Consider the following 11730-nt stretch of genomic DNA (forward strand, 5'->3'; position numbering starts at 1 on the left):
GCACCCCAACTAATAGACAGGAATGCCTCCAGCCACTGGAAGTACCAGAAGCAGGTAGTCAGTAGGGATACTAATCTCTCTCCCTTTTGTTCCTTAATAATACCCAGTGTGTTATGGGTATAATAATGTAGTTGGAGTGCCTGGATTGACAACATATTGGTGAAGATCAGCCCAGCAGTAGCAGCAGGTGGAGATTTGAAGGGTTGTTGGATCTGCCACCCACATATTCAGAACGTTTCCTCTGAATTTCCTCAAATAGTCCATGTGTGGCCCATCACCAGCCTGATAGGCTTTCTAATGGTCATCAGAGGTTCCAGTCAAAGAGTGACACCCTCAGTGCAGTTCAAATATGAAGGGCACCCAATACTCCCTGCATGAAGCTTACCTCTTCCACAGTCATAAAATCAGAGGTTAAAAAAAATCAAAGGCAAATTAAACATCACAAACAGTATGGGAAGGTCCATACATTGGACAACTTTACCCTGCCACCTAACTTATGGTTAAATCAAACAAAGCTTTGTACAGTTGGACTACAGACTCTTAACACAACTGCTCCCTGACCAGCATTACATGTGCTTCCCTGGATTATATGTTCCTCTGTGGGGCATACTAGACTTCGGAGTGCCTGTTACCCTCACATGGGCATGCTGCTTGGGAATGTGAGGGTCTCACATGCTTTTTCAAAATGACACTAAATTGGAAGTATCCACATTTCTGACACATCACAGGGTTGCCTGAGACACCCTGCCAGGTGGACAAACTGACAGCTGGCTCTATTCTACTGTCTGTGTCCTCAAATCCAACATAGGCATACATATCCTGGAAAAACAATACACAATTTGCCATTGACGGTGATGGAGTTAGTTAACACTACTGCCTGAGCCATCTAAGAAAAAGAGTCGCTAAATTCACTAGCCAAGGGGGTGATGGATAACTGAACAGCCCTCACTTATCTGCTGGCAGAACAGGGTGTTAGTTGTGTTATGGCCAACACCACTTGCTATGTGTATATCAATATTTCAGGGAGGGTAGAAAACCAAGCTGAATATCCACACTCAGTGAAGTCCTTGTCAGCTATCCACAGTCCACCCAGACTCATTTTTTACCTCTTTGTTTACCTTAATCCAAGCACTTGGGATTTCTGATGAGAACCATTCTCCTGCTTTTGGTTCCCCTATCGACTCTGGTAAAGTGCTCTTTCAAAATAAAAGGGCTCTTTGAGCAAACTGCATCTGCACAAGTTGTTCAGGGGCTCCATGGGACCTAACTACACCTCCAAATCAAGGTGGGTGATTTGATATGTTTTGTCTGCTGTTTCAGTGGCCAGACAAGAGTCGGGATGGCTGTAAGGAAAGGTGGTCTTATGCATGTGGTCTTTCAACTCGACAACTTGGCCACATAAGAATGGGCCTTAGGCCTGAAACATTTTCTTACCAGGAGACAAAGAGCCCCCACAGCTTTTGCCAGGGTTATTTTCCTATGTGGGAAAATCTTTCCCTATTTCAGACTCAATGTGTGCTCCTCCGTTTTGCTTCAGTGTGTGCATAAATGGCCCAATTTTGTAGCACACTCCCAGCTTTCAATATTTCGGGCTCCAAGGGGAAAAAGAAAGGGTCCTTCTGCTGCAGCACAAGAGAGATATATACAGGCCAACTGTGCAGGCTGCCAGGAGGGATCCACAGGCCAAGGGGGACTGACACACACTATTGAAAGTGATTTTGCTCTGTCTCTTCTCTACCTAAGTAAAGTGTTGTCCTATCCAGGACCTGACTGTGTTGTGTTTTTCTTGGAAACTCTGATATCAAGATGCATTGGGCAGAAGTGTTTGGACTTCTATTCTTGGTGGTTGTCATGGTGATGATCTTTGCTACTCTCCATGGAGTTGGAGTCCTCCTCCAACAATGGTAACTGGTGCATAGTGTTCTGTTCAACAATGACCATCTATGATTAATTGTAGGACCCCTTTTTCACTTGATAATTATATAGGTAATTATTGCTGGTAAACAATCTCCCTGTATTGGTTTCAATATATACATTTTTATGATTACTATGCTTATTATTTCCTCTCTTTAGCCTTGCCTGCTTATGCAAACAAATATGAATATAAATAACCCATAATCAATAGAATGTTGTATATATATATATATATATAAAAAACACTACTATTTATTAAAATGATAAAAATTAAACATACTATAACATTCAAATAAATTTGCTTGGAAACTCAATATTTTTATTTCATATTTTAGAATGATTATTCTTTATTTGAAGAATGTTGGTAATCTAAATTCTTTCTTGACACAAGAAATGGAACCCACTACCTCCCTTGATGGAATTTCTCTTTTCTTTAAATGTATAATCTGGGCACTGGGGCGCATACGTATGATATATAGTGGTAAGCAAGGCACTTACATTAAGAGTGACAGAAATTGAGAATATTTTTTAGGTATTTTAACAAATTGAGTTTATGTTAATCCTTTGCAACCTGTGTAATTACTGCTATGACTCAACTAGCTGATTTGGCCAGTCAACCAAAACTGAAAGGAAAGTTGCTAAGAGATTCTTCACTGAAACCCAAGAGTTGGATGAGAGTCAGAATCTGATGTTATTGTACATAGAGGCTTTAAGAAGACAACACAAGCCAAGCAACTTCCGGAACTGGGTATCGAATGAGTCAAAGAAAGGAAGCATAGCCCATACCCCGTGTCTCTGTATGGAGCACCCCTACATAAAGCCATCTGAGGACTGGAAAGAAGCTTTGGAGAAATAGGTGGTAGCTACCCTTGGAATCAATATCATCTTCTTGCCATGGGCACCAGCAGTTATGAAGCTGTTCCAAGCAACCCTGAGAACAGCAGACAGCTGGCAAAGGGAAGCATGATCTGGAGAGGAATAAGCAAAGCAGGTGTTACTTGGTAACTGGTGCTGAAAGACTGGGTTGTAAGCACAGATGAGGCATACTTTTAGTGGGGATAACTTTGTACTCGTGAAGATAAGCAGATTGGGATCACTGTAATTTGAGTGTAGATATAATCATGTCCCATTTTGTAGTCGCAGATGGCAAACCCAGGTGACACTTGTGTTTAAGAACTCATCTCCTTTTGTTAACCACAGTATTAAGGTAGAATTGACATGTAAAAAGCTGTTCATGTTTAATGTATATAACTCAATGAGTATATACCCAATGAGTATATACTCAATAAGTATACGCCCATAATAACATCACCACTATCAAAGCCCTAAGTCTCTTCAAGCCCCCTTTATTAGTAATAGTAATGTTTTGTGTATGTTGTAAGAACACTTAACACAAGATCTCTCTTAGCAGATGTTAAGAATGCAATACAGCATTGTTAGCCATAGGTACTGTGCTGTATAGCAGATCTCCAGAACTTATTTATCTTACATACTTTGTGCCCATTGACCACAATCTCTCCATTGACTCCTCCCCTTAGGCCCTGACAACCACTATTCTACTCTCTGCTTCTTGGAACTCATCTCCTTTTACCTAACAACCGTTATACATTTATTTAAAACCCTGCAATGGCTTTTAATCACTGTACAATAGCCTATAAGGCCCCTTTGTGATCTGACTCCAACTCACTCACCTCATTTCCTATGTTCCCTATCACTTACTCCAATCCATCTACACTGGAATTCTCACAGGTTTTAGAAAACAGCCATTACAATGATGCTTTTCTCTGTGGTTCCTTTGCCTGAAATGTTCTTACCCCAGATACTGCATGACTTGTGTTTGTTCTTGCTTTAGTTCCCTTCTCAAAGGCCACATTCTCGGAGTGGCCCATTCTGTCCACAAATTTTGAAATAATAAATAATTTCTCTCTGATTCCTTTCCCCTGATTCAGTTATCAATCTTAATATGTCATCACCTTAATATAATATCTTTGTTTACTTATTGTCTGTCTTTCCAGCCCCTTCACTACCAACATAAGTTCTGTGAAGACAGGGTAATTTATTCTTGTGTCTTTAATGCATTTCATTACCATAATAGCATTTATCACATAATAAGCTTCCAACAGTTATTTAGTGAATGTGTAGTGTAGTAGTTAAAGCAAGAATTTTGGAGCAAAATTGCCTACATACTTACTAATTATGTGACTTTTGTCTCCTCATATATAAAATGGGAATAATATTATATGCTGAGGATTGATAAGAAGATTACATGAGTTAATATGTATAAAGTATGGAGAAGAGTGCCTGGCCTACAGCAGGCCCCATTCAAATGATTTTTATTATTCAATCAGCTTTAACTATAAAACAGATACTTCTCTTATTTGCTGTAATAAGAGCTCATGCTCAATATGTGATCATTATGGCATTGTTGATAATGGGATTAGTAATTCGCATTACATTTTTGGCAGTGGTGTTCACACGTGGGGCCGGATCAAGGAAGAGGGAATGGAACATAAGAAAACTTATAAAGAAGGCTGTGGTAACTTGCTGTTCAGGAAGAATAATGAAGCAAACAGAAGAAAGTTTGGATCTTAAGAAACTAGTAAGATAATGGAACCATTTACATAAGGAAGTGAGAATGAGAAAATGGTTAATGGGGAAAGATTATGAACTAGTTCTAATTCCTTAAGAGCAAAGTCTAAGTTTCAAAAATCTATAGGTACCTTCTATGCGTAACCTGAAGAAGGAGTCATGTGCCCTTAACTATACCTACTCAGCTGAACACAAGCTCCAGAGCAGGTGCTGCATCTTTCTTCGCTTGCAGGTGATGCACTTGGAGGCCTGGACCCCTGTTTCAGTTTATGTTGCTCCACTTATCAAGTCTCCCATATCCTCAGCTTATCTCATTCATTAGATAGAAGATAGCAGACAGATTAGATCATGGTTTATCCAGGGCATGTGGCTACTGCACTCTTCTGAGCTTTGGCCCCAGCAGATTCTGATTCCACCAGTCCCACTGCATTCTCCCTCAAACAATGAATGCTATTTCTAGAGAAATTTAGCAATCATCAAGAATACCCCCTCCATCTCTTTTTCCAAAACTACCTACTTTCATTCCTACTGTATTTGTATTTACAACAGAATGCAGAAAGCTCCAGATGTGTACTGTCAGCAAAGCAGATTACCTTCTCGGTTTTATACCTGGTGGGAATGGAAATTGGTATACTTAGCTATTGAGAAAAACTACCCTGGTCTTCTAGAATAAGTCCCATGTCCCAGAGTTTCAGCCAGAATGAAGTGGTTAATAGTATTATGTAACATCTCTGTCTTGGGGGCAATTTAGCAACATATTTTTCTCCTAAGTACACCATCATCCAAGAGTTATAATGAAAATACCCAGTTCAAAGGTTTACCACACTACAGGGAAGACCTAGAGCTTTTCTGACACTATTATGGACTGATATTTGAACTTCCTCAAGTCCTGTTGAGCTGATACTTCTTACAACATGATTATTTGTCCTCTAGCTCTTTTTTTAACCCTTCTACGTCAATTTATGGGGAAGAAGGATGTATATGTGCAGGCATCCCAGATCTGTTGTCTCCGGAGTTATAGCTTGTGCCTTATCCACACCTTGTGCCAAAAACAGAAAGGTTCCTACTTGAACCTCTTCATTTTAATAGAGGTCCTCCCCTGTAGAGTTATATCACTTGATGGAACCCTGACCCCTTTCATCATTTTTGCTCCAAACAACCCTTTAAGATTCTACCTTCCTCTCCTGATTCTAGTGGCCTGACTCTAGATAGACTGATTGGATGTGCCAATATAGAAGGTGATGGACTCTCAACAGTGAAAAGGCTGGCCTCCATACCTTGTTCATGAGTAAGAGTGCAGCCCGGATGTGTGATCATGGGACCCTTGCTGATTACTTGAAAATGCCCAGCATGAAGTTTATAACTTCCACTAAGAAGTCTGCACAACCAGCTGGGCACAGTGGCTCACGCCTGTAATCCCAGCACTTTGGGAGGCCGAGGCGGGTGGATCACGAGGTCAGGAGATTGAGACCATCCTGGCTAACATGGCAAAACCCCGTCTCTACTAAAAATTTAAAAAAATAGCCGGATGTGGTGGCAGGCGCCTGTAGTCCCAGCTACTCGGGAGGCTGAGGCAGGAGAACGGCGTGAACCCGGGAGGCGGAGCTTGCAGTGAGCCAACACCGTGCCACTGCACTCCAGCCTGGCCGACAGAGCGAGACTCCGTCTCAAAAAAAAAAAAGAAAAGAAATATGCACAACCTGCTCAATTATTCCATCCAAGGGAGGAGTTGACTGGACATGTATATAAACACTGCACTTCTACCAGATTCCTGCTCTCCAGTAGGCTCAACCAAATGTATCTCAAATGAAGTAAATTATGTAAATGTAAGAATCCACATAAAAACTAAAGAAAAACAAACTGTAAATAATAATAATAAGCCACACTAATAAATAAAAACAAGCATTAGCTTAACTGGCATCCAATTACTCTTTTGCTTCATTGTCTTAGCTCTGGCTCAAACCCTATGTCCTCTTTCTAATTGCTCAAAATATGAATTTCTCCCATGAATATGCACATCCACAAAGACACGCATAGATACACATGGCTCAGGGAAGTAGGAATGCCAGTTCAAACCTGTCCTCACTTTGACAGGAGATAGCCCTTATGTTATTATTTTCCTAACTATCCCTGAAGATTCATTAACATTCCAATCACTGTGGAGTCTGAGGCATTCATCTGCCTCCTTCACCTCTGGTGAGAGACAAAGGGAGAGAGGAAGAGTTTTAGTAAGAGCACAGTCAAATGATGCAGAGATATCAGAGAGGGAATGGAGTAAAACAACATCACTTTATCTAACAACAAATTTATTTCAGTCAGCATTTATTGAGAAATATTACATTCAGAATGAGTCAGCTATATAATTTGTGGGGTCAGTGAAAAATGAAAATACAATATCTCTTGTTTGAAAATGACTAAGGATTCCAAGATGACAACAGCAGAGCATTAAATCTAGCATGGGTTCCTGCAGAACATAAGATTCCATGTGTCTGCACAGGTCACATGCTTATGAAGCCGGCCCTGAATTCAGATAAGATTTTTGGTCATGAATACAGGCACAAATACCTAAATCCTACTTTCAAGCAACTGAGATTAAAAAAAAAAAAAAAAGAGTAAAAATCTAAATAACTACTGTTCAGAGTAGGAAAAGATGAATGTGCTTGTGAAGATCAGTTCAATTTGGGGAGTACAGAAGAGCTCTCAATTGGGTGATCCCGGGAATCCATGAAAAAGAAGTATCTGGATTATAGCTTGAAAAATCAACAATGATGGATATGTAGACAAAGCAGGAAAAAAAAATCTCTGGAAGATGGCGAAAAAAGTATTCCTAAAGGGGTCAGTATCTTTGCTAGTACAAACTGTTTAAATAAAAGCATGCTTCCCTTATGGGACATGGATGGTGTTTAAGAAGATGCAGACAAGGATTTTATGTATAAGGTAAAGCAAATGTCACCAGAGTTGGTTCAGGCGTGTCTTCCACTTCTTCAATACTCTGTTTTTGATCCACGATACTTGTGCCAAGCAGAACTGATGTCTTGAATTCTTGGTGTCCTGGGTGTCGGCTCCCATGAGAAAGACAGGGCTGGGTGTGTGGGGAGAAAGAACGTTCTTATTTGAACTGTGGGAAAAGAGGAGGATATTAATCTCAAATAAAGGGGAAAGGCAGAGAAAACAAAAGAAGATAGAGGAAAAAAGAATGAGTTGATTATAGGCTGAAGAAACAAAGAACAAGAAAAAGCTCACCTCTGTTTTTTTAACCATGAGTCAACTACAACCAATATGACCAGGGTAACTATCACAGTCAAACAGATCAGGATGAGAAAGATGGAATATCCACCTGGTTGGGGATAGAATAAGAACACCAACCCTAAAATACTCTATTCCACCAAGCTGAGATTTCCCATTTCACAAGGGTGGGACCTTCCTAGAGTTTTCACCTGTGTTTTCCAGAGCCCTCATTTCAATTCCTCCTGATCCTTTGTCTGTGATCTCCTCCCAGCCCTCTCCCACTAAATCACTAGTTCCTCCTCCTTTTTCTGTTAGTATGTCTAATTTTCTATTCCATTTTCTTAAAATTTAACTGCTGTCATACTCTATCCTTCTTTATTTTGATTGTCCCAGTTTTACCCTTCTTGTGCCTAGCATTCCTACCCATTTCCTCAGCCCCACACTCAAAAGCCCCAGGGCTATTTTCATTATTTCCCAGCAGAGCCTCAGCTGTTTCTTACTCCAATGGATGATTAGATCATGGCCCTCTAGACTGCTGTGTTTCACTCGACAGGACAGGCCAGCTGCCTCCCCAGCCGCCACATCCAGGGTTGCTTGGAGATACCATGTCTCGTCAGCATTAGGCAGGACGTCCCCTCGCTGAGTGCCCCGCTGCTCCTGCTCACCCCGCATCCACATCACCCACACGGGCTTTGGGTAGAATCCTGAGACATGGCACACAAGCTGCAGACGGCCAGGGCCAGGACTGGGGCCACGGGACAGCCAGGCCTCTGGCTTCACTAGGAAGAAGAAGATAGAAAAAAATAGAATTTTGAAGGGCACCCCGGGCCAGAGCTCAGAGACTCAGGTGCCTTTGTAATAATACTAAGAGTGATTTAATAATCACTTCTTTCTCTTGTCTAAGAATCAGTCCTGAACCCACACATCTCATTCTCTAGTCTCCCACTATGTCTCTCAAAATGATGATGAGAGGCAAATTCAAATACAAGAGTTATAGTACAAGGAACAAGAGGGGAGAGAGAGAGTTGGGCTCACCTTTCCGTTTCAGTTCTGACGCCCCTGCTTCCATGAGCCCCGCTAGAAATCGAGGGCAGGTGTGACCAAGAAGGCTTTGCAGTATTTCCTTAATATCTAGGTAGTGATTGAGCACTTTACAGACATTCTGGGCCCGGATCCCTGCTCCTGGAGATGGCTCCCAGGAAATTCCTTGGAAACTCAGGAAATCTGATCCTTGATATGCCATATTTAAGAAGATTTGTGGTGCATTCATTCTACAGCCAGCTAATATCTGGATCTCGAAGGGGTCTGAGAGTGGACAGGGACGAGAGATCAATATGGAAAGAATGACAAGGAAGAAAAACAAACAATTTAGAGAGTAAAGAGATTTAAGGGAAGAAAAATTTGCTGGGAAATCATATGGAGACTACAGTTTACTGGCAAAGGGGAAGAAAATTTGTGGGAAGAAAATTTGAAGATAATAAAGATACTTTGAAATAACTAATGGGAAAGTGGTAGATGGGAAGGCTATCAGGAAGATAGGAGATTGGTCATAAATAATTCACATGAAAGTGGTTAGGTACAGGCCAGTTCATGTCAACACTCAGGCAAAGGATAAAGAAGGGCAGAAAGAGGGTTGAGAAAGACTGAGGCTGAGGGCAGGTATGAGGGGCAGAAGATCCAGAGGAGACAATCATTCCAAAGAGCCAAACATGAAGGTATATTCATGTTGAGGTATGTACATGCAGGGCCTTTTGTGTATATGGTGGAGTGTGGGTGGTGGTGAAGGGTGAAGCAGAGGAGGGAGTGGGAGCCAGAGAGTGGGGAACAAGGTTAGTAAGGTTAAATGATGGTCAGAGTCTATATACTGTCTTCTACTTTGGAAAATAGTTGCTGTTCCCAAGCAAATTATCAGCTTAGAGCAATGAACTTACATTCAAGCTGAAATCGACCAGCAGAAGCTTGCACTATCCGGATAAAACTATGGAAGTATAACTGGAACAGTGACTGTAAGTTTTTCAGCTCCTGCTTGCTGAAGTTTCCATGGGACCAGGGCTTCAGAAAGCGGATGGTGCCCAAGACAGTGTCCCAGCCATGAGTCTGCAGGTCACCCAGCCATCCTGAGCCCTCACTGTGTGCCCAGCTGTGGTTGGCAAAGGAGGAAGTTTGGAGCATGCGGAAGGACAGGGGCTCCTCTGCTGCTAGACGATAGGATTGTAGAGCCTGGGGAGCTGAGAGAGAGGGAAATGACAAGTAGAGAGAATGTAAAGGGATGGGAAAATTGATGCCAAAGGGTAAAAAGGAACCCAGAGATGAGAGATAGTTAGGCAGCTTGCACATACTCCAATACCCTTTTCCTCTGGGGCCAGCCTCCTTTCTCCAAAATCAGAGACAAAAACTGAGACTGAGCGCAAGAATTCTCTGCCTGGAACTAGCCTGAAAGGCATACTCCAAGGGCCTCCTAGAAGAGTACTGCTCCCTTCACCCAGGACCTCCCCAGAGCTTCCTCTCAGCCCTCTGGTGCCCTACCATAGGTAACTTTCCACCTGCACTCTTCTTACCTGCTGTGTTTTCCCCAGGACAGCAGAGACCCTCAAAGAGGAGGAACAGGAGCAGCATTGAAGCTCTGTTAAAGGAAGGATTCCTTGGCAGGACACCTGCCCTCATAATTCAGATATCAGTACCCCTCTCTACACCCTCTCGCACACTCATCTGACTTCCCTTGCTGTACAGACAGACAAACCTCTCCCTCTGCTGACTTCCCTGTCAGAGAAGCCACAGTGCCTCGCTTTGCTGCAGCCTCCCACGGGGTTTTTCATTTCCCTTCTGTCTCTCCCACTGTCTGGCTCCAGATTTTCTCCCTGCTCTTGTCTACATCCTCCCAACCTCCCTAATTGCACTAACTGCTGGAAAACGGGTCCTGGCTTAAAAGAAAGTCTGTGGTCTGGCTAGAAAATGGAGTAGCTTTTGGCATTGGAGAAATCAAATCCATACTTGGGTTGTCAATAATCTAATCTGTAAGAAGTGATGATAGTCACTCAGTGGTGCCTAGTGACCTATCCACCAGTCTCCCACTTCTACCTCTCTGTGACTGTCTCCTCTGCCTGTATCTCTTCACTCTGCTCTTGATCATGATCGGAAGACACTCAGCATCCTGGATGTAGCTGCGTAATAAGCAGGCAACCCTCCATAATCCAACTCTCCATGCTGCTGAAAAAGGAGCAGCAATGGCAATGCAGATTATCAGAAAATCTAAAGAAGGCTCCTTTTTGTTCAGTTTCCCCAGTCAAGCCAACTGTCACTGTTAAAGTGGTCCATGAGTGGGCTAGACCCGGAAGTGGTGAGCTAGAGAGCAGGTAGATTTCACTCATGTTTTACAGGTGGATCTGGAGGAAATACATAGGGGACTTGGATCCAAATCCCTACCCAAACGAACAGAGCAGGGCCAGCTTTGCCCTGGGTATGAAGAAAGATGAAGGGCAGGCATGAAGCTTCTCATTAGTTCATGGCCTGAGAGCATTGGCGTCCCCTTGCTTGTGTTCGGTTAGAGAGCAGTTTTGGTGGACACAGGGAAGTACCTTTAGAGGACTGAAGTGTTCACTGGAGAATTAATTGAGTCTTTATTTTTGTTTCTTTTTCATTGGTATTTGTTGTGACACTCTGAAGGCAGTTGAAATAACATTCCTTTGTTTGGTTTTTATGCATTTTTTCAACTGACATTTATTCAGAGCCTACCTATGACCAAAAACAATTGCCAGGCCCTATGATATCAGAGATAGACGTCTTTGGGAAAAAATAAAACAAAATTCAACCCCAAACCTCTACTTTTCTTATAGAGTGAATTTACTGAACAGTGGTCAGAATTATTGAAAAAGGTCCAAACCTAGTTTCATCTTATTATCATTCCTAAATTCTTAGGTTAAACAAAGATAAAAAGTTTCCTTGTTTCCCGAGTAGAATGTCTACATTTCTTTTCAATACTCTTTTTGTGCTGGAGAGGTG

The 11730-nt window shown here is 42.1% G+C and overlaps 1 protein-coding gene across 5 annotated transcripts; it reads right to left on the minus strand.

Moving 5' to 3' along the window:
• Nucleotides 1–6792: 6792 nt before the first annotated feature.
• Nucleotides 6793–10464, minus strand: CD1E (CD1e molecule). Of its 5 annotated transcripts, none has more exons than XM_054491954.2 (6): nucleotides 10290–10464; nucleotides 9663–9959; nucleotides 8767–9036; nucleotides 8232–8510; nucleotides 7747–7840; nucleotides 6793–7585 (listed from the first exon to the last, which is right to left on the minus strand). In XM_054491954.2, the coding sequence occupies exons 1-6, from the start codon at nucleotides 10393–10395 to the stop codon at nucleotides 7453–7455; spliced, it is 1179 nt and encodes a 392-aa protein (XP_054347929.1). In that variant the 5' UTR covers nucleotides 10396–10464; the 3' UTR covers nucleotides 6793–7452. The 5 variants fall into 5 exon arrangements, with proteins under 5 accessions (XP_054347929.1, XP_054347924.1, XP_054347948.1 ...); XM_054491949.2 differs by having other exon boundaries at nucleotides 6793–7621; XM_054491973.2 differs by lacking the exon at nucleotides 7747–7840 and having other exon boundaries at nucleotides 6822–7585.
• Between the last annotated feature and the right edge of the window lie 1266 nt (nucleotides 10465–11730).

This window comes from Pongo pygmaeus, chromosome 1 (assembly GCF_028885625.2).
Source record: "Pongo pygmaeus isolate AG05252 chromosome 1, NHGRI_mPonPyg2-v2.0_pri, whole genome shotgun sequence".
Lineage (NCBI taxonomy): Eukaryota > Metazoa > Chordata > Mammalia > Primates > Hominidae > Pongo > Pongo pygmaeus.

What these genes read in the sequence shown, in the direction of transcription:
- CD1E (XM_054491949.2), bottom strand. Translation starts at nt 10,395, where the DNA reads ATGAGGGCAGGTGTCCTGCCAAGGAATCCTTCCTTTAACAGAGCTTCA. An exon ending in TCCTGGGGAAAACACAGCAG is followed by an intron (nt 9,960 to 10,289) that starts GTAAGAAGAGTG and finishes CCTCTCTCTCAG; the next exon opens with CTCCCCAGGCTCTACAATCC. An exon ending in TGGTCGATTTCAGCTTGAAT is followed by an intron (nt 9,037 to 9,662) that starts GTAAGTTCATTG and finishes GTCCACTCTCAG; the next exon opens with ACCCCTTCGAGATCCAGATA.